At 46.7% G+C, this 27,514-nt stretch overlaps 1 protein-coding gene across 4 annotated transcripts; it reads right to left on the bottom strand.

Moving 5' to 3' along the window:
• Positions 1 to 1,158: 1,158 nt before the first annotated feature.
• Positions 1,159 to 27,090, bottom strand: trip11 (thyroid hormone receptor interactor 11). 4 transcript variants are annotated; one of them, XM_020054145.3, is made up of 32 exons: positions 26,373 to 27,089; positions 24,305 to 24,360; positions 24,070 to 24,180; positions 23,380 to 23,682; positions 23,138 to 23,197; positions 22,843 to 23,011; positions 21,826 to 22,179; positions 21,625 to 21,665; positions 21,415 to 21,513; positions 20,740 to 20,946; positions 20,190 to 20,516; positions 19,791 to 20,117; positions 19,370 to 19,528; positions 18,572 to 18,739; positions 18,366 to 18,450; positions 17,841 to 18,223; positions 17,470 to 17,712; positions 16,918 to 17,120; positions 16,556 to 16,694; positions 16,269 to 16,373; positions 15,456 to 15,977; positions 15,048 to 15,329; positions 14,572 to 14,721; positions 14,153 to 14,346; positions 13,404 to 13,567; positions 12,483 to 12,586; positions 9,695 to 9,794; positions 7,709 to 7,790; positions 7,139 to 7,253; positions 4,212 to 4,334; positions 3,770 to 3,917; positions 1,159 to 2,809 (listed from the first exon to the last, which is right to left on the bottom strand). In XM_020054145.3, the coding sequence occupies exons 1-32, from the start codon at positions 26,509 to 26,511 to the stop codon at positions 2,583 to 2,585; spliced, it is 5,889 nt and encodes a 1,962-aa protein (XP_019909704.2). In that variant the 5' UTR covers positions 26,512 to 27,089; the 3' UTR covers positions 1,159 to 2,582. The 4 variants fall into 4 exon arrangements, with proteins under 4 accessions (XP_019909704.2, XP_010877722.2, XP_019909703.2 ...); XM_010879420.4 differs by having other exon boundaries at positions 1,159 to 2,806; positions 19,791 to 20,516; positions 26,373 to 27,090; XM_020054144.3 differs by having other exon boundaries at positions 19,791 to 20,516; positions 21,826 to 22,173; positions 26,373 to 27,090.
• Between the last annotated feature and the right edge of the window lie 424 nt (positions 27,091 to 27,514).

Here is a 27,514-nt window from a genome sequence, read left to right as displayed (position 1 = left end):
ACCACTTTAAGCACCTTTTAGCCAACTGCAACCTGGCCATCCTGTTTTTCAGCCACCTTGCATTGTAGCCTCTGTTGTTCTGCAGTTGAAGTATTCTGTGGATGGTAGTTGCCTAACTAACATCTCCTACCATCTCCTACCTCTTGGAAGTGTTCCTGACCTGTTAGACATTTTTCCCCAGGAAGATTGATAAAGCTCGACAGTACTTTCTATTTAATGAAGTTATGGTTCATTTCTAAATGGTGGTAAATACAGAAATAATCTCAAATAATAGATGACAATCTATAAGCCCACATTCATTGTAATTGTTTGATTTCAAATCCAAACATTTTGTGTAATAGGGCCAACATAAAATAAATGCCCCGCTTTCCCATTAATTAGAGGGCACTGCATAAAATTTACAATCACACATGCTTTTGAGGCACAGGTGACCCTAGTGGGTTTAAAACTTAGGACTTAGCTCTAACGATGAAGCCACAAGACATCAGGATCCAAGGAAACAATCACACAGATAAGAATTGATTCAACTAGGAGTTTTATTGAAACAAAATTACATTTCAATAGTTACATTCTCCTGATTATGTTCTGGGAGCAACTTAAACCACAAACTGAACTCCAACACACGTGATCTATATTGTTTCTCAATGCAGCGAATTAATATTGGTTTTAATGAAGGCAGTGATCTGCTAAAACAAGTAATCACAGTTGATTGAAAGAATATCAACCTTCTGTTTCCTGACCTGATGACATTTTTTTGGAATCAATGTCTTCACATGGTTCATTAGGATCACTTTCTTGAACTATCAGACAGAAATATGCCATCTAGAATAAACAGGCCTCTGAACAGTAGAATGAAGAATTACATCAGCTCTATCCATAGCATTTTCATCTGCAACCTTCTACAACATTTGGTTGCAAAACATGACCCAGTATAAAACAGAGTTCTGAATATTCAGAAATATTGATGTTGTATAGATTTTCCTTCTATGCGGCTGATATGTACCTGGACTTTGTCTATTGGACAGGATTAAATGTGTGGAAAATAACAGAGCTGACAAATCATTGACTTGAATGAGGATTGTTGTTCTTTTTATCCTATTTTGACTCTTCCAATGCTATCTGAAGGAAATCAAGTTATATCCCTTGTGAAAGAAAATACATGTAGATACTTGTAGAGATCACGAAGCGAATCGGTTTCTTTTGGCTCAAACACTGTGGCCCTCATCTTCACAGCAGACTAATATCTTTATTTTATTTAAACAACAAACGCAAAAAATCGGGTACAGATCTTTAGATCCATTATTTTTTTCAGTTCCAGGATTTTTCTAACATTTCATTAAGAATTCGGAATCTTTTAATCTGTTTTTAAGAGATTATATGGGTATACAGTTTTTTTTGTGTCCATCATTTTCTTGAAGCATCTGTGACTTTCTTTTTGTTGCAGTCGATTGTAAAGTTAGCTCAACATCTTAGGACAATGTAAACCTTTTTAATGTGCAGTTTCCCGTACTTTTGTAAATATATATTTCATGTCATTCATTTACAAACCAAATCATAGTCCTATCTGAATAGCAAAATCGGTCCAAACTTGAGACAGTACTTTCAGAACTGCCCAAGTGCCTATAAATATGAAAAATATCCCCCATTTACATATATATAACTATATAATAGCACTGTATATTTAATACATACAGCAGTCAAATAGGGTATGTCCAAAAGGGTGCTCTACATTCTCTATAGTGCAGGGAATAGTGTGCCACTTGAGACAGACCCATAGTCAGGCCCTCTGATCAAGCCACAGCCCACGGTTACTGCAATTTACCACAGCATGTGTATTTCGAGGTCTAATCAACGTCTGTCCGGAAAACAGAGGATTTAGCGGAAAACGTCTGTATGGTTTTACCAGATGCACAGAAAGACACAAATCTGTTAGGCATTGCTGTTGGCTGGAGGCATCAGGCGAGCCTGAATCAGATCAGATGGGATGTGTGCCCCAAATAGTACACTATTTCTGACTGGAACCCTGGGAAAGTACACTATGTAGGAATGAGTGGGCCATTTTGCACAGCACCAGAGTATAGGCTTATGGCAACAAAAAAAAGAGAATACAAAACTTCAGAAAATAAGAAAATTAAACATCCCCAATTGTCCAAAGTCTCATATGAAGTAACACAACCACGATGTTGTCCTCCACTCACATTCCTCCTATTGCACGGCCATTAAACACAGTTCACTCCTCCGTTTGCTGTAGATCTGTAACAATGTGGCGGAACATGTTACACGGTCTGACAGAAAACCCGGGGCGTTGACGCTACCCTGTCTCTTTAATAATGCTAAGGAATTTGATCTTTAATAAATAAAGATGATTATTTCAACCCAAGTGTAGGATAAAAAAAAACCAGACATTGAATTGAAGGGGTTTTGGCCTGACTTCAATTCCTGCTGTGTGGAAGTAATGAGAATCATCACAGTCTGACAGTTGGATGAAAAGCAGCAATTCAGTTTCTGCTCCTTTGTCTTAGTCTAGGTCTACGCTCCTCCCAATTGGATGAGAAGCTCTGAGTGACAGACAGTGTCTCCAATCACTGCTTCAGTAAGTCTTTGAGCACCTGGCCTGCACTCTCGGCAGACACTGGCACGGGGGTGAAGGTGGGCAGGGCGTCTGAGATTGGCTTCATCAGCAGGTGTCCTCCCGATCCACTGGAACTACCACTCCCATGATGCATCAGTGGTACGGCCGCAGAACGCGGCGCCAGAAAGGGATTGGACTCCCCAGGTGTTCTTGGTCCCCTGCCGGCTGCCACACCTCCTGGCGAGGAAACGGAGGTCAGAAGTTTAAGGTCAGATGATGCTTGAGGTGACACACCCAAAACGTACGCTCAAGGTTTGTTGACTTAAGACTAAGTAAAGAAAACAAAACATTTTCTGGGTGTAGACTGGGGGCAGTAGAACTACTAGGAGGTAGACTGGGGGCAGTAGAACTATTAGGAGGTAGACTGGGGGCAGTAGAACTATTAGGAGGTAGACTGGGGGCAGTAGAACTATTAGGAGGTAGACTGGGGGCAGTAGAACTATTAGGAGGTAGACTGGGGGCAGTAGACCTACCATGGGTGTAGACTGGGGGCAGTAGAACTACTAGGAGGTAGACTGGGGGCAGTAGACCTACCATGGGTGTAGACTGGGGACAGTAGACCTACTAGGAGGTAGACTCTGGGCAGTAGACCTACCATGGGTGTAGACTGGGGGCAGTAGACCTAACATGGGTGTAGACTGGGGGCAGTAGACCTACCATGGGTGTAGACTGGGGGCAGTAGACCTACCATGGGTGTAGACTGGGGGCAGTAGACCTACCATGGGTGTAGACTGGGGGCAGTAGACCTACCATGGGTGTAGACTGGGGGCAGTAGACCTACCATGGGTGTAGACTGGGGGCAGTAGACCTACCATGGGTGTAGACTGGGGGCAGTAGACCTACCATGGGTGTAGACTGGGGGCAGTAGAACTATTAGGAGGTAGACTGGGGGCAGTAGAATTATTAGGAGGTAGACTGGGGGCAGTAGAATTATTAGGAGGTAGACTGGGGGCAGTAGAATTATTAGGAGGTAGACTGGGGGCAGTAGAACTATTAGGAGGTAGACTGGGGGCAGTAGAACTATTAGGAGGTAGACTGGGGGCAGTAGAACTATTAGGAGGTAGACTGGGGGCAGTAGAATTATTAGGAGGTAGACTGGGGGCAGTAGAACTACTAGGAGTTCTGTAACAGCATTACCTTCTGGGGGCGAAGCCCAGGCGGAGCTGGAGGTCCGTCCTGGTGGCGGGGCGCTGAGAGGCTTGATGTCATAGACAGGAAGTTTAGGAGCGGGCAAGGCCGGGCTGGACTCCACCTCAAGGAACTTCACAAACATTTCAGAGAACGACTGGAAAAAACCCCAAAAAGAAACCATCAGACCACACTGACGATAACGTTTCATGAGCCAAAATCTAAAATCCTAGAAGTGCGCCATATGCAGAAAAAATGTATTTCTCTCTTGTGTAATCCACAGGTTAGGGCCAAATTAATTAATTTTAACAGACTGATTTCCTTATATGAACTGTAACTCACATGGAAGTAAAATCGTTGAAACAGGTGTTGTGTTAATATTGTTGTTCAGTGTAGATATGAATATTAGTTCTCAGTGTGTCTATTTGTGTGTGCGTGCGTGCGTACTCACAGTGTTGAAGCCCCCCTGGCCTGGGCCTGGTCTCTGAGGCGTGTTGGGCACGCTCTGTACAGCTCGACCCCCCAGCCAGCTGGACATCCAGCCTCCAACACCGTGACCCCCCTCCTCCAACAACTACAGGTCAGAGGTCACAGGTGACAACCAGTCAGGGATAGGGAGGGGTTACAGCCGATCAACAGGAAGCGTTTTTTAATCCCAGAAACCCAATTACATGTTGACCCCAAGCAAGTCCTGAGGTGCCCGATGTTTTCATCTGTGACACTTGTGGGGATCGTGTTCACACTGATATCTACCGCTTTCACCACATTTCACCCCATCCTTCCCCTGTTCATGATTATGACCTCACACAGCAGGTGAATAACAGTCAAAGACAGAGACATCCTTGCCACTCACTCTTTGTCCTGACGTATTCATTATTTCTGCTGATATTTTAATTCTGAGGACCATGAGCCGTGTTTTCTAGTCAAACGGGGAGGAACATGTTCCCTCAGGGAACCTAAAGACACCTACAGAAATGGGTTGAGGCCTACCACCACACTTCCTGAGCGAAATGTCCTCGATATTGGTGGGAGGAAGAAGAAAAACATCACAACTAGGTTTACTGTATGTACGCAAAACAAGAACTAAATTCAGAACGTAAAGAAGAAACAGTTGGAAAGCCTAAACCAGAGGAGGAGAGATGTGTTGTGTGGGTGTGTGTGTAAGTGTGGGTGTGTGTGTGTGAGGGGTGTGTGTGAGTGAGGGGTGTGTGTGTGTGTGTGAGGGGTGTGTGAGTGAGGGGTGTGTGTGTGTTTGTGAGGGGTGTGTTTGTGAGGGGTGTGTTTGTGAGGGGTGTGTGTGTGTGTGTGTGAGGGGTGTGTTTGTGAGGGGTGTGTGTGTGTGTGTGAGGGGTGTGTTTGTGAGGGGTGTGTGTGTGTGTGAGGGGTGTGTTTGTGAGGGGTGTGTGTGTGAGGGGTGTGTTTGTGAGGGGTGTGTTTGTGAGGGGTGTGTGTGTGTGAGGGGCGTGTGAGGGGCGTGTGTGTGAGGGGCGTGTGTGTGAGGGGTGTGTGTGTGAGGGGTGTGTTTGTGAGGGGTGTGTGAGGGGTGTGTGAGGGGCGTGTGAGGGGTGTGTGAGGGGTGTGTGAGGGGACATATTAAACATGACTCCATTGAAACGGTGGAAACGGTATGATGAAAGGAATGAGGAAGAGGATGAGGAAGGAGAGAGGACCGAGATATGAAGTGGTGGATTCTAAGGAGTTCCAAACAGTAAGATTTACCATCTAGTCTGTTTTCTTTTAAAGACTGCAGCCAGTGTTGAGTAATACACTCTGAGTGTGTTTGTGTGTGTGTGTGTTGGCTAATACATTCTGAATAGTTGGACGTGGTCCACATGGACCACAAATGCTTTCTCGCCAGGGTTTGTTGGCCTGCTGAAGTTAAAAGGCATCAGAAGTTAAAAAGCACCAGACATTGGGGTCTTTAGGATCTTTCAGACAGCCCCGTTCCAGGACATGAGGTTTGGAACACAAAATGTCCAACTACACGTTCCTAGTGCCTGATGGATTCTTCCGTTGTTCGGTTTGCGTAGTGGGCTAATATTAATCAAGTATCTTCCAAACCTAAGAGAGCATTTCAAGAAATCCCCCCTGGTTATCAGGGACCACGGTGATCTCCAAGCGGTGACGTTGGCATGGTGACGTTGGCATGGTGTCATAAACAATGCGTAGTAAACCCCAGTTCGTATCTCACCATGGAAACAAGACACACCAATGGAGAAGTAGCCGTCCATCTCCTACCAAACAGAAATGTCACACGTACATTTCTCCCACTTCGGGCATTTACACCTCTGCCAAACTCCTGCCAAGTCCAGAGCCTCTTCCTCTCAATAGGAAAGGAATTAATACCCCCCCCCCCCCCCCCCCCCCCACAATATAGGAAGAAGCTTAGTACATAATGAACCTTAGGACTATCAGTGAAAAGGGGACAAGCCAACTAAAACAAATAACCTGCCAGTTTGCCATCAGAATGACCCAGAACAGTGACAGAGACACGGCCTTGTGGGTACAGTTGCGTCACTGCAGCCAGCAGTTCAAATCCAGGTCACAGCAGGGGGTTGGGGTCAGACTATGTTGTTCTGTCTCTTTACACTCTAGTGACTCCTTGTGGTAGACAGGGCGCATACATGCTCTACTGTGGTTGTTGGGCACTGAATAGGTTCTCCTCCAGAGTAGAACTAGACGTAGATGCTGAATTCCTGGTTCAGCACATAATGGTATAATCTGCTTCGGGTGGGGGGGACATGTCTCAATCTTCAACTCTCCCGAGCTTGACAGGAGACGCTGTGATGAGTCAAAACTATTGAGATTGACGTGGAATTTGCAAAAGTGTAAGGGACCAAAAACAGAGTGGTAAAAGTACCAAATAATACATTATAGCAAATGACAAGAGACTATATGAAACCAGGCTAGGAATTAAAGGCTGATCTGAGACCAGACTAGGGAGTAAAAGACTGATCTGAGACCAGACTAGGGAGTTAAAGACTGAACCGACAGCAGTCTAGATAGTTAAAGCAGCCACAGAGAATGTTAATGTGTCATGACTGACTGACGCCAGATAAGTTGTGGTTCAGCTAAAGGGATTACCATGGCTATGTCCCAAACGTCAGCCTGTTCCCTCTGTAGTACAGAATTGTGCAGAGGACAGGGGTTAGGATGCCATTTGGGACATAGTCCATTTGTAAATCTAAAAACCGTTTCAGCCTTCAAGCCAAGAAGAGATATTCAGAAATCCCAGAAGGAGACAGATCAAGTATTTGACAAGGAAAAACAAGATCATTAAAACAGATGACCGAAACAATATCTATACATTAAACCTTAAGAAGAACAAAGAATATGAGGATGAACAGGAGGAGAAAAACAAGAAGGAGGAGAAGTCACCTTGTTGACCTCATCCTTGTCCAGTCCCAGGACACTACCCATGAGCCTCAGCACCTCGGAGCGTTTGGCTTTCGGGGAGTGGAAGTAGCCAATGAACAGGTTACGCATTAGAGTCCTGCGCAGATATAAGGAAAACATAATGACATCATCATGAGTCATCAGACCCAATGACCTCATCATCATGAGTCATCATCAAACACAATGACCTCAACAACAGACACATTCACCGCATCATCACCATCAGTCGTCATCGGACACCAAAGCATCGTCATCAGTCCTGTGCATGATCACGCCAACCTCTTATTTACACGACAGAAAAATACTGTTTAAAAGATGGACTCAGCGTTGCACAAAGCAGTCCGCCACATTAGGCCAAAAATGAAGGGTAATGTTGCGGGCTCCATATCAGGTGTGTGTGTGTGTGTGTGTAGCAGGAGGCCAGCCTGGTACAGACACCACGTCACTGCGCGAGAGCTACGTATGGCACAGCGATTTGTGGCGCAGTGGCTGGTGACACAGTCGCATAGCTGAGTACACCTTGAACCCGGTCGGACAGAGAAGCGGCCTTACTTGTCGACTTTTCCCTCGGTGCTGTTCAGAAGGTTCATCAGCTTGTTCTGAGCCTCCTCCAACATCTCCTGACGCACGTCCACTGAAACACACACACAGACACACACAGACACACAGACACACACACACAGACACACAGACACACAGACACACACACACACAGAGACACACACACACAGACACACACACACACACAGACACACACACACACAGACACAGTTCATTTGAGCACTCTACAGTTACCCAGATATCCAAAGCAGGGCTGGCGAGACTAAAATGATGACATATTTCAGTAAAAGGCAGCCATGCCAAAGAAAGCTTCAGTTGCCAAAGCCAGATCAGGGCCGGACAGGGGTCAGGGGTCAGCGGATACCCTTCACAGACTCGTTGGTTCAATAAGTGAGTATGCACACACACAGCTCAGGCTAGTAGTCTATGGGACAGAGGAAGTGTGTGTGTGTGTGTGTGTCGGAGAATGCATTATGATGTAATGAACATGTCTCGGTCCGATAGCTAGTACACTGTACAGTCATATCAGCAGAGCTCAGCGGTTGACAGACCATCGAGGGGTGCGGTCCAGTGTTGTGAGCGTTGTGAATGTGTCTAAGAATGTGCGCGAATGCAGAGTAATGTGGGAAACTGGAACCCTGGGGACTGCTTCCTGTACTGTACGGACGCTATAGTAATGTGATACATTCTATTTGTGTTATTTTACTGGGTCGCTGATAGTGTGTTGAACGGGTCTGTTGAACAGGCTGGAATGGAATGCCAGATGCCTACGGACTCACATACGGGCTGGCTGATGAAGGGAGGGTCTGGACTCTAGGCCCGCGGTTCACAAACCCCTCCTGGGAACCCCAAACCATTCCATATATTTGATCTACTCCAGAGCTCCGGCGCACCTGATTCAACTTGTCAACAAATTATCAAGCCATTTAGTAATATAACAACACTGAGGCATCTGGAGGGCCCGGGGGAGGTGGTCCTGGAGGAGGTGGTCCCGGAGGAGAGGCTTGAGGACCATTGGGACTGCAGACTTCACTGGCGTTGCGACTAGTGGATTGGACTGAGGAACCCAAGACTGGGACTGTTCCGGAAACCAAAATGGCGCCTCATCCCGGTCAGTGGGGGTCGTTGTACCTTAGTGACCACCGCAAACTGATCACAGCTAAGCTCAAATCATGTCCAATCACCAATCATGTTACAGGTGACTGTTAATGAATCCTTGGAAACAAATAGCGAAAGGACTCTTATATTATACTCTGCAAAACTCGAGACACTTTGAACATTTTTATTATTTAGGGCCTGGTACTCCGTAAAGGGCAGCCTGTTGCCGTACAGAGAAGCCCGGATGGCCCATAAGGAAGGCAGCAGCCTCTCCCTTAAGGTACAATGAGACAAAATCAGGTCCAACCCCAGTACAGGAGCTTAAAGGCCCTGGAATTAAAGGAATAGGGGTGGACGACGAGGCCTCCACCACCGGCTACACCAGGTGAAGCCAGGAAGACAGAATGGAAAAAGCCAAGCCAGCCTTCTAACAGGAACTTGGCCACGAGAGCAGGTATGAAATCCACCGTCTGTGAGCTTGAGACGGCGGGATCTGACCCTGGAATGCATATCATCCACAACATCACAGGCTGACACAGCAGGCGGGGATGCATGAGGCTTTGATCGAGGACATAAATCAGACAGTACAGGCACACTCAGCTTTAGAGAGCCTTGGGGATATAATGTCAAATCAGAGCAAAGACCATTTTAAATATCGACTGCGGTCACACTTACGCTGTGTGTCTTACTGTGATGACACACCACATCCTACGCTCGCGCAACATTATTTAGAACAGACGTCGCATGAACATAAAGACCAGTACCCCCCACAAACAGCCAGGCTCAATTACAACATCTCCATCGCTCAGGTCCTTCCATAAAAGGTCTGACGTGCTCTTCTTTCAGCCGTGTTCCCTGTGACGAATCTGTCTGTCTCACCTTGTTTCTTCAGCTCCTCCAGTTGCTCCTCCTTCAGGTCAAGCTGGTCGGTGAGCCTGGACGCGGACTCCAGGGCAGCATTAGCCTCATCCAGATTGATCTGAGACAGAGACACAGACAGATGGACTCAGGGAGATGGACACATGGCCGTGCTACAGAAAGAGACAGTGCTACAGAAAGAGACAGTGCTACAGAAAGAGACAGTGCTACAGAAAGAGACAGTGCTACAGAAAGAGACAGTGCTACAGAAAGAGACAGTGCCACAGAAAGAGACATGGCGATCGAGGCAAGACAGTCTGAGCTCAGTGCTGAGCAGCACCTTCTAACCTCCCACTAAATGTCTGACTACCTTAGAGATGACAGTCCTCAGGTCATACAGACCCACACAGAATCTGATATCAAATTGTTTCTGTTAGGTAGAAGACCTCAATGTACAGTTACAGCAGCACGTTGAGTGACCCGTTGCCATGACAGAAGGGCAAACCGGTGGAGCAACAAACAACACTGTGAACATCACCCATATCCATGTGTTTATTTACCTTCCCCTGTCAATCATACTAATTAATATTTATCTTAACTTTTTAATCTCACTACTAAATATTTATCTTCGCTCGTCAATCATAGTTATAAATATTTAAAATGCCAGGTTCTTGTGATGTAAAAGAATGAGACAAAAATAAATAATGCCAGAACTTTTTCCACTTTTAATGTGACCTGTAATGTGAACAATTCAATTGAAAAACAAACTGAAATCTCTGAGGGAGAAAAATGAAAAATAAAAACCTGGTTGCATACCTGGTGCACACCCTCTTATAACTGGGGATGTGGCTGAAATAGAAGTCATTACACACCTGCCATCATTTACAGTGACTCTGATTAATCACAAATCACAAAGTTCAACTGTTCTAGTAGGATTTTCCTGACATTTCCTTAGTTGCGTCTCAGAGCAAAAGATGCAACTAAAAGATGCCATGGTCCGCAGAGAGCTTCCAAAGCATCGGAGGGATCTCATTGTTGAAAGACATCAGTCAGAAGGGTACAAAATAATTTCGAAAGCATTAGATATACCATGGAACAGAGTGAAGACAGTCATCATCAAGTGGAGAAAATATGACACAAGACAGACATTACCAACAACTGGACGTCCCTTCAAACTTGATGAAAAGACGAGAAGAAAACTGGTCAGGGAGGCTTCCAAGAGGCCTACAGCAACATTAAAGGAACTGCAGGAATTTCTGGCAAGAACTGGTTGTGCGCTACATGTGATAACAATCTCCCGTATTCTTCATATGAATGGGCTATGGGGTAGGGTGGCAAGACGGAAGCCTTTTCTTACAATGAAAAACATCCAAGCCCAGCTGAAGTTTTCCAAATCAAGCATCAAGTCCCCCAAAAGCATGTGGGAAAATGTGTTATGGTCTGATGAAACCAAGGTTGAACTTTTTGGCCATAATTCCAAAAGGTATGTTTGGCGCAAAAACCACACTGCACATCATCCAAAGAAGAACACCATACCCACAGTGAAGCATGGTGGTGGCAGTCTCATGTTTCTGGGCTGTTTTTCTTCAGCTAGAACCATGGCCTTAGTCAGGGTGGAGGGAATTATGAACAGTTCCAAATACCAGGTAACTTGGGCACAAAACCTTCAAGCGTCCGTTAGAAAGCTGAATATGAAGAGGAAGTTCACCTTCCAGCACGACAACGACCCAAAGCACACATCCAAATCCACAAAAGCATGGCTTCACCAGAAAAAGGGTAACGTTTTGGAATGGCCCCTCCAGAGTCCAGACCTGAATTAGCATTTTTGCCGGACCTCATGGGCGCAGCCGGCACTGCGAATGTCAGTGAGTGAGTGTCTGTCTGACCGTTGTTAAACAGCGAAGTGGTTAGAGTACCACTACGTAGACTAGGTCACGCAGGCGACCAGGGTTCGATCCTCACCACGGACCAAACCTATTATGCATTAGGATTTGTTCAGGATAGCCTGGAACTTCTACAAGCTTCAGTAGCTACATTATACTAAGCCTAAAGTAAAACTGTTTGTTATTTTGCGATTGACAAACCGCACCGACAACGAACATATTGCTCTCGATTTCGATTTACATAGCGTAGTTTACATAGCGTAGTGGTTGGCTATTCACCTGTCATTGTTTTCTAAAGAAACGAACCGGCCATGGAGTGATTGGAGTAATTGTTTTCATTATAGGTATGATCCTGTTATACCAGTTGTTGGTTTGGATGCTAGCAAATGTAGGGAACTAGTTTAGAGAACCGCAGAGTTTCGGCTAATTGGTTTGACAATGCAAGAAGTAAACAGACACCACATCGCTACACACCTTTCACGTGCAACAACACCCACTGCTTAAACAGCGTTGTGGTTAAAAACACAGTCTGTCACATAGGAAACCACAGATCTAATCCAGCCAGGGACAACAACATTCATCCCTCCTAATCGTGGGCCGGCAGAACTAGGCTAGCCTGGTTCCTTTTCTTATTTTGTATAAAGCCATTCAAAATGCCTTTATCCCATGTTTTTAACGTCTGTGTAATGCAATGTTTTTAACGTCTGTGTGATGTTTTCACATGTGTATTACATTTTCTTCACACGGCCTTGTTCTTTTCCACTTGCTTCGGCAATGTAAACAATGGTTTCCGTGCCAACAAAGCACTTGGAATTGAAAAGAGTGACGCAAGGACTAAAGGACCCAGTCAGACTGTAATATCAGAATTGACATGAGACTGGGTGCGTCCGGGTCTGTCCATGATGTGTGGTTAGGAGGTGATTTACCTGGAGAGCTGATGCTTTATCTTCCAGTTTAAGAGCTTTCCTTCTCCACTCGTCCTTCTCCCTCTTGAACTTTTCAAGCTCGGACGAATACATGGCTTTCTCCTCTACAAGATACAGTTAGAAAGATAATGAATATTATGCATTAATTAATCTATTGAAAGAGACCACACAAATACAAGAAAGAGGCAGGACCAAAATATTCAGATTTCAATTAGGTGTTTTTAGGAACAATCATCTTTCATTAGAGAATATGATGGTAGTTGAGGTGTAGGGTGGAACAGAGAGGAATGGATCGATAACAGGTATAATACATAGTTATTAGAGAATATGAAGGTTCACATCTATGCCCAGGACTAATCTAGGTTAACCATCTATGCCCAGGACTAACCTAGGTTCACATCTATGCCCAGGACTAACCAAGGTTCACATCCATGCCCAGAACTAACCTATGTTAACATCTATGCCCAGGACTAACCTAGGTTCACATCCATGCCCAGGACTAACCAAGGTTCACTTCCATGCCCAGGACTAACCTAGGTTCACATCTATGCCCAGGACTAACCTATGTTAACATCTATGCCCAGGACTAACCTATGTTAACATCTATGCCCAGGACTAACCTATGTTAACATCTATGCCCAGGACTAACCTATGTTAACATCTATGCCCAGGACTAACCTATGTTAACATCTATGCCCAGAACTAACCTATGTTAACATCTATGCCCAGGACTAACCTAGGTTAACATCCATTCCCAGGACTAACCTAGGTTAACATCCATTCCCAGGACTAACCTAGGTTAACATCGATGCCCAGGAGAGAAGAGAGAGAGAGGAAGGGAGGGAGACTGGGGAGAGAAAACAACAGGAGGGGAGAGAAATATGAGACAGACGGAGAGGTGAGACCGGAGGCCAGTCTTGCCTTGTTGGAACTGCTCTAGCACCATCTGCAGGTTGGACAGGGACATAGCGTACTGGTTGACCTGATCCTGGGCAGTAGATAGCTGCATGAGGGCCTCGTCTCTCTGCTTCACCGTCCCATTCAGCTGCTCCTGTAAGGACTCCACCTGCAGCGACGCCTGGTGGCTAAAAAGAGCAGATGATGACTCCATCTCTCCACTTCACCTCACTACTCAAATGTCTACATATGTCTTTCAAACAGGGAGGTACTCTGCTGAACACTTATCTTTGTTGGACATATAAAAAGGAACAATAAACTTAACTTAAATCCACTTCTAATTTAACCAGCGCCAGTAATAAACACAGCTAAGTCGGTTTAGAATGTGGCATGCATTGTTTGTTTATTTATTTTAATCTGCATTTACATCTGCTGAAGCATCACTCTTCCTGGGTATAGCCCAAACCTCAACTAACCCAAACCTCGAACTAACCCAAACCCCCAGCTAACCCAAACCCCCAGCTAACCCAAACCCCCAGCTAACCCAAACCCCCAGCTAACCCAAACTTTCACTTACACTAACATGAAGTAACCCTTAACTAAGCATAACCATAAATAATCCTTAACTAACACTCACAATAAATAACTCTATACCCTAACTAACTTCAACCAATAACTAAAGGGAGAAAAATATAAAAGCTAACTGTTTCAAAATGTCACGTTTCCTCAGTTTCCATTGGTGCCTACTGAAACACGACCCACACCATATTTACCTGGTGCTCTCCACCTGGCTAGAGGAAGTGGCCAGTCTTTCGTCCAATAGCGTGACTCTCCTACGCAGCTCCGCCTCCCTGTCTTCTGCGGCCACTGCCTCTCTCGTGTAAAAGTCCTCGATCTCCAACAGATGATTCTTCAGGCGGTCCAGTTCAAAGTTCAAACGCTGTTCTCTGTCCTTCACATGCTGCAGCTGAGGCAGACAAACAGACAGAGACAAACAGACAGATCAGTGGGCATTTGTTATACTCTATTAAAAATTATGATATTTGGTTGCAACATACTATCCGTACATACTATATATCTGATAGGACACAATGAAACCTGCATAACTGGGTCATGTATGGGTTATAGCCTCCAGATATCCTCTCTTTAACAGGCGGTCAGACCTCTGATGTTCCTGTGCCCTCACTCCTACCTCGGCCTGCACAGCTGTGGTCTCCATCTGTTTCTGTTTGAGCGCCAGCATCAACTGGTCCCTCTCCTGCTGGAAGGCCACAGCCTTCTCCTGCATGGAGCGCAGCTCATTCAGCAGCTGGTTCAGCTCCCCTGACTTCTGACTGTTGCCCTGGGAGGAAAGTGTCAAACGAAGGGTCAGGAGAATACATCTAACCACCCACTTCTGAAAAGGTTTGACCAATCATGTTCCTTTACTCTGACTGCATTTCTCGTCTGTACTACTTCTGTAGTTGCATGGTAACAAAAACTTAGAGGGAAAGAGCTCCAATAAACAACACTTTAGCTCTTGCAGTGAGACTTTCTTTCAGACAAACAGGCATCGTCCTTACAACAAAACATGAGTCGTACGAATATTTTTGAATAAAAGATGACAGAGTCTCTAAGTCATTAAAGGATTACAGCCCCTTATGAAATCTGTAATCAGATTTTACTGACCTGTTCTCGGTCCTTGAGCATTTTCTCCAGGGCAGCAGATTTATCTGACATGGTGCTCCTCTCAAACTCCTTCTCCCGGAGGAGAAGGGACACCTGCATGTTGGTCTCCTGCAGGGCCCTGAACTCGGACTCCTTCTCCCGGCTCCGCTGAGCCACCGCCTCGTTCTCCTCTTTCAGCTTCCTGGCGTCCATCTCCAAGATCAAGGCGCGCTCCTTCAGGTTGGTCACAGCCTGTTTCAGCACCTCGTTGTCGCTCTCGCGATTCCTCAGGCTCTCGCTGACCTGGAGGAGTTCACAGGGTTCGTTATGACCAAACAGCAGACAGACCAACGGACCAATTCAAGTCAGACAGATAAAACAAAAGACACACAGTCCTCACTGTGTGTGTGTTTCCCCTTTTCCTGTCACCTGGTTAAGCTGGTCTCCTTTAGCCTTGATGAGGAGGTCCTTCTCCCTGACAGACCTCTGCAGAGCATCCAGCCGCTCTCGGAGCTGTCGCGCCTCCTCCGCCTGGCCGCGCTGCTCACTCTCTGACGCCCGGGTGGAGTTGGAGAGGCGATGGTTGTTCTCCTGCAACGTCCTGATCAGGCTCTCCCTCTCGGCCAGGAGTGACTTCAGAGACTCCAGCTCCTTTCTCAGGCCCTCCTCGTCTCCCGTTGCTGGAGACGGCGCTGCCACCTCGTGGCCGGGAGGCCCTGCGGTAACGGGAGGCGGGGCTGCAGACGGAGCGCCGGCTTCGGGGGCCTGCGCCACGCTGTCCAACTTCCCCAGCAGCACGTCCTTAGTGCTGCTCAGCTGACTGATGGTCTGCTGGACGTTGGCCAGCTCGTGACTCAGGGTGCCCAGTTTCCTCTTCTTCTGCTCGTAGCTGTGGATCAGGCGGCTGTAGTCCACCGACAGGTTGGAGGTGCAGTCGCTGTCCGCGTCCACCTGGGAGGAGAGCGCACACGCCGTCATTCACCCTAAAATAATCCCTGTGAGGAAGTTGTTAGGATGTACTGGGAACGGCAGGAGGTTTCCCATGTCCTCTGTTCACTGGGTATAGTTTAGAGTTGGGAAATTAAGAACTACCTACTGCTACTTGGCATTTTCTTCACTGATAAATGTCCATGTAGAGCTTCTCTACCATAAGACTAATGCTAATTACATACTACAGTTACTAATGAATATTTCAGTTTATATCTAATTCATAGATAATTGAGTTAATAGAGCTGTGATTACCCTTCCCTGTAGCTTGTGGAGTTCCTCGACCAGCTGGGCGGACTCATGCTGCATGTTCTTCACCGTGGTGATCACCTGCATCTTCCACTCCTCCATCTTCTTCACCTGGAGCATCACAGCGGACAAAATGTCAGACCCCTTCACACATGAGACCACTCTTCTGCACTCCGGCTCGGCGAAAGACGGAGACGCAAGGAGAGCGCCAGTGGGCTATCACCGCACATCACGTTCAGCCTTACGCCAAGAGGCCCCTCTCGGTAGGACCAGACATTAGATGGCAACGTCACCTGCTGTTTCAGCATGTCCCTCTCCTGCAGCAACTCTTCAAACTGGTTGGAACTAACTCCTCCCGAGTCTCCAGCCTGCAGCACACTGACCAGGGTCTGGCACTTCTGGGTCAGGGCGTCGATCTCAATGTCCTTCTCTCTACAGGAACAGACAACAACAACGAAACACATTTGCAAGATGTTCCAGAATTTAAAAAACGAAATAGAAAAATGACACAACTAACTAAAACGGAATACGCCACACCCATAACATAACGTTATTATGTACTAATGACGATATGCCACGCGTGGCTTCAGGTTTCACCCCAGGTGATTGCAAGGGTCTTGCGCCCCGAGTTACTGCGATCATGTCAGAACCAAACCTGATGATTCTGGACAGGTTCTGGATGGTCTCCCTAAACATCTCTTGGCTCCCGGATGGGTCGGACATGGAGGACAGCCTCATGTTCTCCTGCTGGGCCTTGAGCAGTGCCGCCTCCTTCCCCGCCACGATGTCCATGATGCGATGGTAGTCTGACCTCAGCTGACTGTTCTCCCTCGTCTTCTCATTCAGCACGGCCAGGACCTGAAAGAAACAAGGGAAAAGGGACGGACGGAAATGTTGGTTTTTTTCAGGCCACTGCTATGTAAGAAACACATCAAGGAATGGATTTTTTTTTATTTGTTATAATTCAGCACAGTCCAAAGTAATTTTCGTTTTGGCTCTCTACTTCATCGCTGTACTTTGGATTTGAAATGATACCACAATTATGAGTTGCAGATCGTCCCCTTTTACTTCAGAGTGTTCTGGTGCATGTTGATGAAACGCTACACTGCAATCACCATTGTTAAAGCCTTAGTTATAACAGGTGTTTTGCCATGCCGGTTTAATAGTTATTTCGCCGTGCTTGTTAGCTGAATCAAGGCGGACAGACCTGTTCTCTCTCCACACCGTAGGCCTGCAGCTGTTGCTGGAGGAACTGGACGTCCTGGCTGTGTCCTCCGGCACCCAGGGACACTCGAGCGTGCAGCGCCTGGATCTCCAGGTCTTTCTGTAGGACCATCTGAGAGAGCTTTCCCATCTCCTCCCTGGAGCCCACCAGCAGGTCCAGCTGTCTGGTGAGGTTCAGGTTCTTCTCGTTCAGCTGGCTGATCTCGGTCTCCTTCTCCTGAATGCCCTTGATGCAAAGAAAAGACAGAAATCCAACAAGGCCGTTCAGGTATGTTGCAGTCACTTAGTTTAATAACACAAGGCAGGAGATAATGCCCATTTAAAACTTGATAGTAACAATAATGTTTTAAGTACTTTCACTAGTCGCTCTATCTCAACCTTGGACAGGTCATGCTTCTCGTTGCCGTTTTCTCCATTGTTCAGGGACGACTGGGTCTTGTCTTCCTGCTGGAGGATTACCACTTCCTGTTCCTGTGTGGAGTGGGTGTGCCCCTGGAGAACCTTCTGCTGCAGGCGTCCAATCTCCTGGTCCTTGGCGAGGATCAGCCGATCGTAGTTCTCACGGCTCTGCTCGTGGCGCTGGTGGGCCTGCTCCAGTTCGTTCTGCTGGGTCTGTAGAGCCTGCTGGGAGGAGAGGACGTGAGCCCGAAGCTCCTCCTCGCTCCTCCTCAGGGTCTGCAGCTGCTCCTCCAGGGTCTCCCGCGAGCTCTTCAGCTGGGTGATCTCAGTCTCGAGTTCTGCGGTTCAAATTCAGACTCACATTTAATTGGACTCAACAATCAGTTTCAGATTTACATTCTCAGTTGAAGAAAATGTGACGTCCCCATTTGAGCCATTTGGCCTAGCACATTTACAAAGCAGTAATCCCAGGATATTAACCTGTGATGATGTCCAGGGTGCGTGGCTCGGAGAGGCCGGGAAGCTGCGGTCTGCTCTGCTGGTCCCGGAGGCGATCGATCTCCTCCTTCAATCACATGAGCATTTAGTCATTTAGCTGACAGGCCAGGCTACGGACTCCGGGAATCCAAAATAAACCCAGTTCAACACATAAGACCCATGTGATGGATCCTGCACGCTATACACACCTTCAGGTGGCTGTTGTCTTCCTTCATGGCTCCCAGGTGTCGGTCCTTCTCCTCCAGAGCTCCTCGGAGGGCCTCAGCCTCCTGCTTGGCTTCTTGGGCCGCAGCCTCCATCTCCTGCTGGGTGGTGGCCATGGTAGCCCTCAGGCTCTCCACGAACAGGTCCTTCTCCTGCACAATCAGATTCACACTGAGAGACCAGCTCCGAGAGACCAGCTCCGAGAGACCAGCTCCGAGAGACCAGCTCCGAGAGACCCGCTCCGAGAGACCCGCTCCGAGAGACCCGCTCCGAGAGACCCGCTCCGAGAGACCCGCTCCGAGAGACCCGCTCCGAGAGACCCGCTCCGAGAGACCCGCTCCGAGAGACCCGCTCCGAGAGACCAGCTCCGAGAGACCAGCTCCGAGAGACCAGCTCCGAGAGACCAGCTCAGAGAGACCAGCTCAGAGAGACCAGCTCCGAGAGACCAGCTCCGAGAGACCAGCTCCGAGAGACCAGCTCCGAGAGACCCGCTCAGAGAGACCCGCTCAGAGAGACTCCCATAGAGAGACTCCCATAGAGAGACTCCCATAGAGAGACTCCCATAGAGAGACTCCCATAGAGAGACTCCCATGAACAACAATAACACTGAATGTTCACTAGAGAAAAAGGCCGTGTGGAGTGCAATTATTTACTGAAGTTGTTGTCGTCATTAAGTCTTTGCTGTTTCTTAATGTACTGCTCCCTTGTGAAATATACCTTCCAGTGGTCTAAATGGGACTTAAAATCTCTCAAAAAGAGTTCGAAAAGAGCTGTCAGCAAACCTGCAAGAGGTCGGTCAGCTGTTTCTGTCCGGCCACGGTGATGGAGAGCATCTCGTTGGTGTCTCTGTGGTCAGACGCCATCTGCTCCACGTCCCTCCTCAGCTGAGAGATCTCCAGGTCTTTATCCTGGTTCAGTCTCACTGTCCTCTCATGCTCAGTCTGAAAATCATCAGAACAAACCATTGGTATAAACAAGGAAAAAGTTAAGACTTTCTTTTAGTGGGGGTGTCAATATAATGAAAAAATATAGGCATAAGTCAGAAACAGACTCTTGAGATCCTTCAACAAGTACCAGTACAATCACTATCACATCATCGAATTTAAAACCAGTGGCCTGGTACACTCTGAATATACCTTCAAATGTATTTAAAAAGAACACTAATACGACGCAGATAAATGCGAGGGGTAAAGAGCCGGGGACCTGGAGGGCGGAGGCGTCCATGGAGCGGGCGGAGGTCAGCTCGTCCACAGTCTGCTGGTACTGCCTGGTCTGTTCCTGGAGGCCCCGCTCCGCCTGGCTAAGCTCTGCCTCCAGCTGCCTCTTCTCCAGCTTCAGAGCCTCGATGCGGGTGTCCTTCTCCAGGGTCACCCGGCTGAGAGCAGCCTGCCCTTCTCTAACCTGTCTGCCGAGGTCCTCCACCCTGCTCTGGTACAGCTCCGCCTCAGCCGTCAGCCTCTGGTTCTCCATCTTCACATCGTAGACTTCCGACAGAACCTTGTCCTGGGAGGTTCTCGTCACCGCCAGCTCTGTCCTGAGCTCTTCCAGCTCCCCTCTGGACCTCCCAGACTCTCTCTCTTTCTCCCCAGCCTCGCACAGCTCCGCCCGGGCTGAAGACAGCTGCTCCTCTTTCTCCTGAATGGCTCTACGGAGCTCCTGGTTCTCCCTTCGCGCCTCCTTGCCCTTCTCTGTCACATTTCCCAGTTTCTCCTTCATCTGCTTGATGGTGCCCTCAAGCTGCTGCTTATTCATATGGAGGTCATTTAGGGTGAAGGCGCTCTGACTTAGTTTCTCCTGCTGGGTCTGCAGTTCTTCCTGCAGCGCCACCCTCTGGTCGGTGGAGGTACGTAGCTCTGACCGTAGTCTGGCCACTTCAGACTCTGCCTCCTTCAGCTGAACAGTGAGCTGCTCCTTTACTGAGATGACATGCTGTATGGGAACACAACAGTTATAACCTTTTATAGGTGGTGTATTACACAGCACTTCATAGGAGCTACATAGTAATATGATGTAAGACAGAGTGTGCTACATATGTGCTACCTAGAGGTGTGTTGTAATACATAGTGGATTACATAGTAACAGCCTAGTACCCTACATAGGTGCTAATAATACTATTCATAGCGCACTAGAGCCAGTTTAGTGGCAGTCTCACCTGCGTTGCCTGCTGGTTCTGTCGATCCAGTTCCTCCAACTCATTGAGGAGTGTATCTCGTTCCTCCTGGGTCTCCTTTAGCACCTGCACCTTCTTCTCCAGTTCTGTCTTGAGCAGGGCCACCTCCTCTGAGAAGGATTCCGCGTCGTCAAGGCTGTCTGACTTCGCTTTCTCCTCGGCCTGTGCTAGTTTGTCCTGGAGAATCAGCTAAGGAGTCACACAAAAAACATCTGTCTTACTTTTTGGTCAGTCACTGGTTTTCCAGAAATTTTGCTTGGAATTTTCGTTAATATGCAAAGCAAAACAGAGAATCCTTTACCCAGTTACCAGAATATAGTCATTTTCTTTAATAAAACTCAAACATTATATTCCAATTCCACTCACTGCAATCTAGTGATCCTGATTCAAATCCAACTAAAGCTCAGACAAAACGGTTTCACATGATACAGTCAACACTGCTGAACCTCAGGGTCCTGTCAAGTCACAGTGAGGGTGAATGTCACGGTGAGGTCAGTGGTTGGAGTATTACAAATGGAGTTCATAGAGGAATTTGCATCATGGTAGCACAGACCACGGAGATAACTGGGAGCCACTGGCACCCATATATCACCTCGGGCAGATCTTTAAAAAACCTTTCTAGAATCTTCCAGCCTCACGTTGAGAGAGAGCACTGACCTTCTCCTGCAGCACCAATTCATTCTCTCTCCTCAGGGTTCCGATGACAGTGTTGAGTTCTAGAATGTCGGCGTGTTCCGCCTCCGCTCTGGGTTCCGCCTGTTGCACGGAGAACCGATCAACACAATTAACAGACGGCCTAAGGTAACATCCTATGGAGTTGGCTGGCATGAACTTCAGCATGGGTCAATAAACGGTATCGAAACACACCTCAATGACAGCGTTCAGCCTCGCGATCTCCATTTCGGCCGCTAGAAAAGAAGACAAAAACAGTAATAATAATGGGGGGGGGGGGGGGGGGGTTGGGGACACACGACTGTAACTACACGAGCAAAGACAGAGGAACAGCCGCAACCCTCTTGCAGCCAGATGTGATGATGCCCATGGAGTGACATTAAGGGCATGGTGTACCTGCCAGGGCGTTCCTTAGCCCCTGGGCTTCCTGCTCCAGCTGGGACTTGTTCTGGGCCTTTCCCTGCTGCTCTTGGACACGCGTCTGAAGCTCTGTGACGGACGCCTGGAGCCGCGTGTAGTTCTGCAGCAGCTCGGCGTTCTCTCCCTGCACCTCCTCCTTCTCCTGTTTCAGCACGGCCTGTCTCCTCCTCTCCTGCTCCAGACTAGCTCGCAGCTCCTCCAGGTTCCGCTCCTGCCGCTGCTGTACCTCCTTCAGCCTCTCCTCGTGCTCCGCTGCCGCCTCCCGTAGAGACCGGATGGTGTTCAGGAGTTCTGAGACCTGGGGGGAGTCCTGAGGAGCGATGGCTGCAGCTGGAAAAATACCAGGAAGGAATGTGGCCGAAATATCCCATTTACAGGTCATTTAGCAGCTACAGTTATATAGGAGATATTAGAGTTGTCTTGTCTTTCCCAAGGGCACAACTGATATTTCACCTTGCTGGCTATGAATGAAAAATATTATGAACAATGAATAATAACAAGTGGGAAAGTTACTACAGCCGAACCTGCGTTCAACCAGTTTAAGTAATTATTTGAGAAAACTCTTCAAAATGGTAGGTTTTAGAAGTTTTGTGAAAATGCGCAGGTATTCCACCATTGAGGCGCCAGGTCAGAAAACAGTCTGGACTGGGTTTGCTGGGTGTTTTGTATTTCAATCAGGTTCACCTATTCTATCACACGTTTTGGGTGAAATGTACACAGAAAACGCTGAAAGGTTCACCATCTTTTTCTCTGTGCCGTAAACAGGATGGTTAAACTCCATATGTCTATGTGGATCCCCAGTTCTGAAACCCCCGCAACAGAAAACACCCCGTTAAATAGGGTGCACTTCAATGGGCCCTGGTCAAAAGTAGGGCACTACGTTGAGGTGCACTCTATAGGAAAGTAGGGCACTACGTTGAGGTGCACTCTATAGGAAAGTAGGGCACTACGAAGGAAATAGGGTGTCGTTTAGTGAAGCCTCCTCTTCCTCACCACCCATCTGCATCTGCTCCTCCAGTTCCTCTATCCTCTCCTCGTATTCCGCCAGCTCCTCCCGGTGGCGCCGGGTCACCTCCGCCATCTTCTGCCTCTGAGCGTCCTGCAGTGCCGCCAGCTCATGTTGATGTTCGTCCACCTCGCGGCCCATCTCCTCACGCAGCTCCTGGTCAACATGGCAACGGGACAGAGGGGCTGAGTGACCGTGTGTGTGTGTGTGTGTGTGTGACCGTGTGTGTGTTACGGTCTCTGCTCCTATCGTCAAGCAGGGGTCTCAGGGTCCGGCTCTCACCTTGATGATCCTCTGCAGCTTCGGGACTTCTCCCTGGTCACCGTTCGTTGCTCCTGGTGCCTGAAACCATATCAGGATCGGGACTCAGTTCCTCCGCTCACTTTTGTATTTTACTTCACATAGCGAGAATTGCTAGGGAAGAGATCTCCGAACATTTACATGGGGAATGAACATAAACGCTGGTTGAGAAGCCTTAAATAAGTGTTACATCCTACAGTGAATAATGATTGGGTCAAATGTACCTGAGAGACCCGTCTCCAGTGAGAGACCTCAGCCTCCAGCCTCGTGACTTCAGCGGACAGGCGGTTAATCTCCTGCTGGGACCAGATGACATCACTGAAGTCCATCTCATCGCTGCCATGGAAACCCTGATGGAGGGCGGCCCCCGGGGAATGGGACAGGAAGGAGGAAGAAGTAGTGGTGGCAGAGGCAGTGGTGACAGGAAGTACAGCAAGGCCGGACGAGGTTGATTGGGCAGAGAGCTGAAGCTTTTGGACCTCCTCCTGCAGGCAACTTTGACGGGCCTTCAGGTGGCTGATCTCAACCTGGGCCGATAACATGACCATGTGACATTAGAGGATGACATCAGATGACGAACGAGGATGACATAGGATGAAGACATAGGATGAAGGCATAGGACGAAGGCATAGGACGAAGGCATAGGACGAAGGCATAAGGTCATGACATAAGGTCATGACATAAGGTCATGACATAAGGTCATGACATAAGGTCATGACATAAGGTCATGACATAAGGTCATGACATAAGGTCATGACATAAGGTCATGACATGGTACACTGGACCAAAAGGAATGTCTTGAACAAAAGATGAAAACCTGCTAACAGACAACTGTAGGTAATGGTATCTATCTTTATTTCGAGATTATATGATATTATAATGATTATCATATGGCTTCATGTATCCGACCGTACATCTTTCTGTTGCATCAGGGTCCTGTATTCCACAGATTGTTGTTTTATCTGGATCTCTGAGGCCTCCAGCTTCTCCTCCATCTCAGCATGGATCCTCTTTAAACGCTCGTACTGAAGCAAAGAGAGAACATCAACTATCAGAACTGTGAATGAACAGGGAAGGGAATCTGGTTTCCCAGAAAACCATAAAAATTTATGAAACCAGGCCTTAGTCTGGTAGAGAGAACTCTGGTACCTCTGCCTCCACTTGCTCTAGCTTAGAAACGGACACCTGCAGCTCTGTGGACGCATCTGAAAGAAAACACAATAGTTGTGTAATGAGAGTAGGATACTAGGCTAAAATTCCCAAACACACTTATACTCCAGACGTTCCACACTCATACACTCCAGACGTTCCCAAACACACTGATACTCCCGACATCCCCAAACACACTGATACTCCCGACATCCCCAAACACACTGATACTCCCGACATCCCCAAACACACTGATACTCCCGACATCCCCAAACACACTCACAACGTTCCAAAATACACTCATAATCCCAACGTTCCCAAACACACAGATTTAGTGTTAAAAAAAATATTAACAATATTAATTAAGTATTTCGAATGATAAAATACATTTATTAATCAGGTAACATTCTAAATACCTGACTTATTGCAACCGATCAAAAAATATATATTCATGAAAAATGTACAGAAATGCAGTTGAAAATGTGGACACTGTATATAAAGCAAATATCGTTTGCATTTACACATTAATTGTCAACAACACGTTTAAAAAATAATAAACATTACCAAATTGAACGATGGGGGGGGGGGGTTTGAAATACGGGATTTGCCGATTTTAACACCAAGACAAGATCCATCTGTGATCAAGTGAATGCTTAGCTAACAGGTGCTGCTTGGCTGTAAACAAACTCCACGGTTAAGACTGGCGGTGCAAAAGTCTGTTCAACACGCAACTTAACATGAAAAAAACAATGCTCGTGTCATACAAAGGAACCTTAACTAAAACAAGCTCTCAAATAAGTTGTTTCAGATCCTATCGTACAGATTCCCCTTCCTCCTCCGTCATAATGGCTCTTACGTGATCTCCCTCTTATCGTGTGTCACAGTCATGCACAAGTGCGACAACATTTAGCTTTGCAGTTCGTACATTTGGCAATATTTTTTTTTACTTCTTCAATGTAAAAGTCTTGCGCACTTTGGGCGACCTCACATACACATATAAACAACATATTGCACATTCAGGCCAAAATTGGAGGTTTTTAAAAAGTCAGTTTGTTCGTCCATTCACAGACATTAGGAACTGTTGACATTTTCTCATGCAAACGTGACTTCCATAATGCTGGAATTAGCCGCCTATGACATCTGTTTCTGTGATTTTAAATAGACTGCCCGACTTCTGAGCGAATCCGATGCTGTCTGGAAGGAGTTCAAGTATTTCTTTTTCCAGTGTGGGACACTATGCTACACAAAGATCTGCTGAATATATTGCCCATGATGAACGCTACACACACAAGCACTTCATTAGTAAAAAAAACAAAAAACAACAACAACACAAGGCTACTTGGTAGCTAGACAATGGGCTATAGGTCTACATTCAAAATAATTCTTAACTCCATACACGTTTGTCCAATTTCAACTCTAGCATATATGCCTCTAAAATAATGCAATGTTATGTCATTAAAAGTAAGTGAGCTCGATTTCAAACTGAAACAGCCCTCTTTGGACTAGTGATGAGTCATGTGCAAATTTGCTTCTCATACAGTATTTGTGTCAGTTGGAACGCAGTGATCAAAGTTCTCTTTGTGATTCGTACTTGTCTGTAACAAGCTTATCAGTCAAATCGTGTTTATTTACGACAGCAGCCCCTACCACAACACACACAAAAGAAGCTGTACTATGTCACCTAATTCTACTGAGGCAACTAAAGCAGCAGAATTTCCCAAATGCGAAGTACTGCTTTTGTGTAATGTCTTTCATTATATCCTGCTATGTATCAAATGCCTTTCACGTGTGAAAACGTCATTGTAATAAACTAATGTTATGTTTTGATTGGAATTGGTGTCCCACACATTATTGGTGAAATCCTCATTTTACAAACTGCAGCTTGAAGTGGAATTTCATGGCCCTCATTCCGCTTGTTCTGGAATGCTTGCAGTCCGGTTTGGAATAGAGTAATAATCTCATGAAAAGCCTCAGTTAAATAGCGTGTAGGTTTTACTTTCATGGTGATAACTGGCATTTGTTTAAATATGGGTGGGGAATAATTATTCCTGCCAATGTCTTCACTCACCTCCAACCTCCTCCACTCCTTCCAGCAGCATATCTTTGGTGAAGGTAGATATTTGTCCGGTAAATGACGAGAGACTTCCCCCAACCTGGCCCAGAGATTGACCCAGGCCGGAGCCCAGCCCACCTAGCCACGATGACATCTTCGGGCGGTAGCAAACTAGCTAAGGACCTAACGTTAGCTAAACAATAACAAACAAAAAGGCCGAACACTGGCTACCTGAAACAAGCTACCAAGTTGGCGATCGATTTTGACCCTACCCTGATGCAATTTAGTTCTCCGTCAAAACTCATAGAAACGTCTTTCGTGATTATTTCGATTACTGAAAAACGTGTTCTGGACGCCTTTGAGGAAATGTCAAACTGGAAGAATGAAGTTGGATAGTATGCTAGCTAGGTAGCTGACTAGTTATGTGCTGGTAAACGACAGCTGGCTAGGTCTCGTCTCACTGTAGACTAGTACTGTACCCGAGAGTTTATGATCCTAGAAAAGCTCGATCGTGTATGATCCGGCAAACATTGACAATTGTCGGACTATTAAATCGGTCGTCTTTAACCTGTAAATGTTCACCCTTTCCAACAAAGGAGTCGGACTGGCACTTCAACTGCAGCCATCTCAGCTTGATGCCGTGCTGTCACAGTGCTTGACGTGGACAGCCTAGCCGCACTACGGAATCCTGGGACGTTGGAGGAACAACAGAATAATGGAGCCGCGTTCAAGACCCCAACACGTTCAACACAGTTTAACAATGTTGTAAAGGAAGTAACGGAAAATTACTAATTGTATTTTTTAAAAACATTCCAATGGAATGTAAACTATCAGAATGAGCACCTTTAACTTTTTTTTATACATTTGCGATCAAAGACATTACATACGCACTTTTTAACGCAATTAAGTCAAGCATCTTCCAACTTGGATGTGCGCCAGAATCTTTTAAGAGCAATGGTAGGTCAAGTACAAAACCTGTCGAAGTCAATCTCTGACATACACATGTATGATCAGAAATGTTATGCATTCAGCCAAATCAGTGTTGTCAGAGCTTTCCCTCTGGTTTTGCAACATAATCTACAAAAGTAGTAATGCAATAACAATATGAAGAGTAATCTGATATAATTAATCTTCACCATGGTAGTTTCCTGTCAGGG

This window comes from Esox lucius, chromosome 15 (genome assembly GCF_011004845.1).
Source record: "Esox lucius isolate fEsoLuc1 chromosome 15, fEsoLuc1.pri, whole genome shotgun sequence".
NCBI lineage: Eukaryota > Metazoa > Chordata > Actinopteri > Esociformes > Esocidae > Esox > Esox lucius.
The sequence above is the reverse complement of the archived record's forward strand: the minus strand, read 5'-3'. Positions and strand labels throughout refer to the sequence as shown.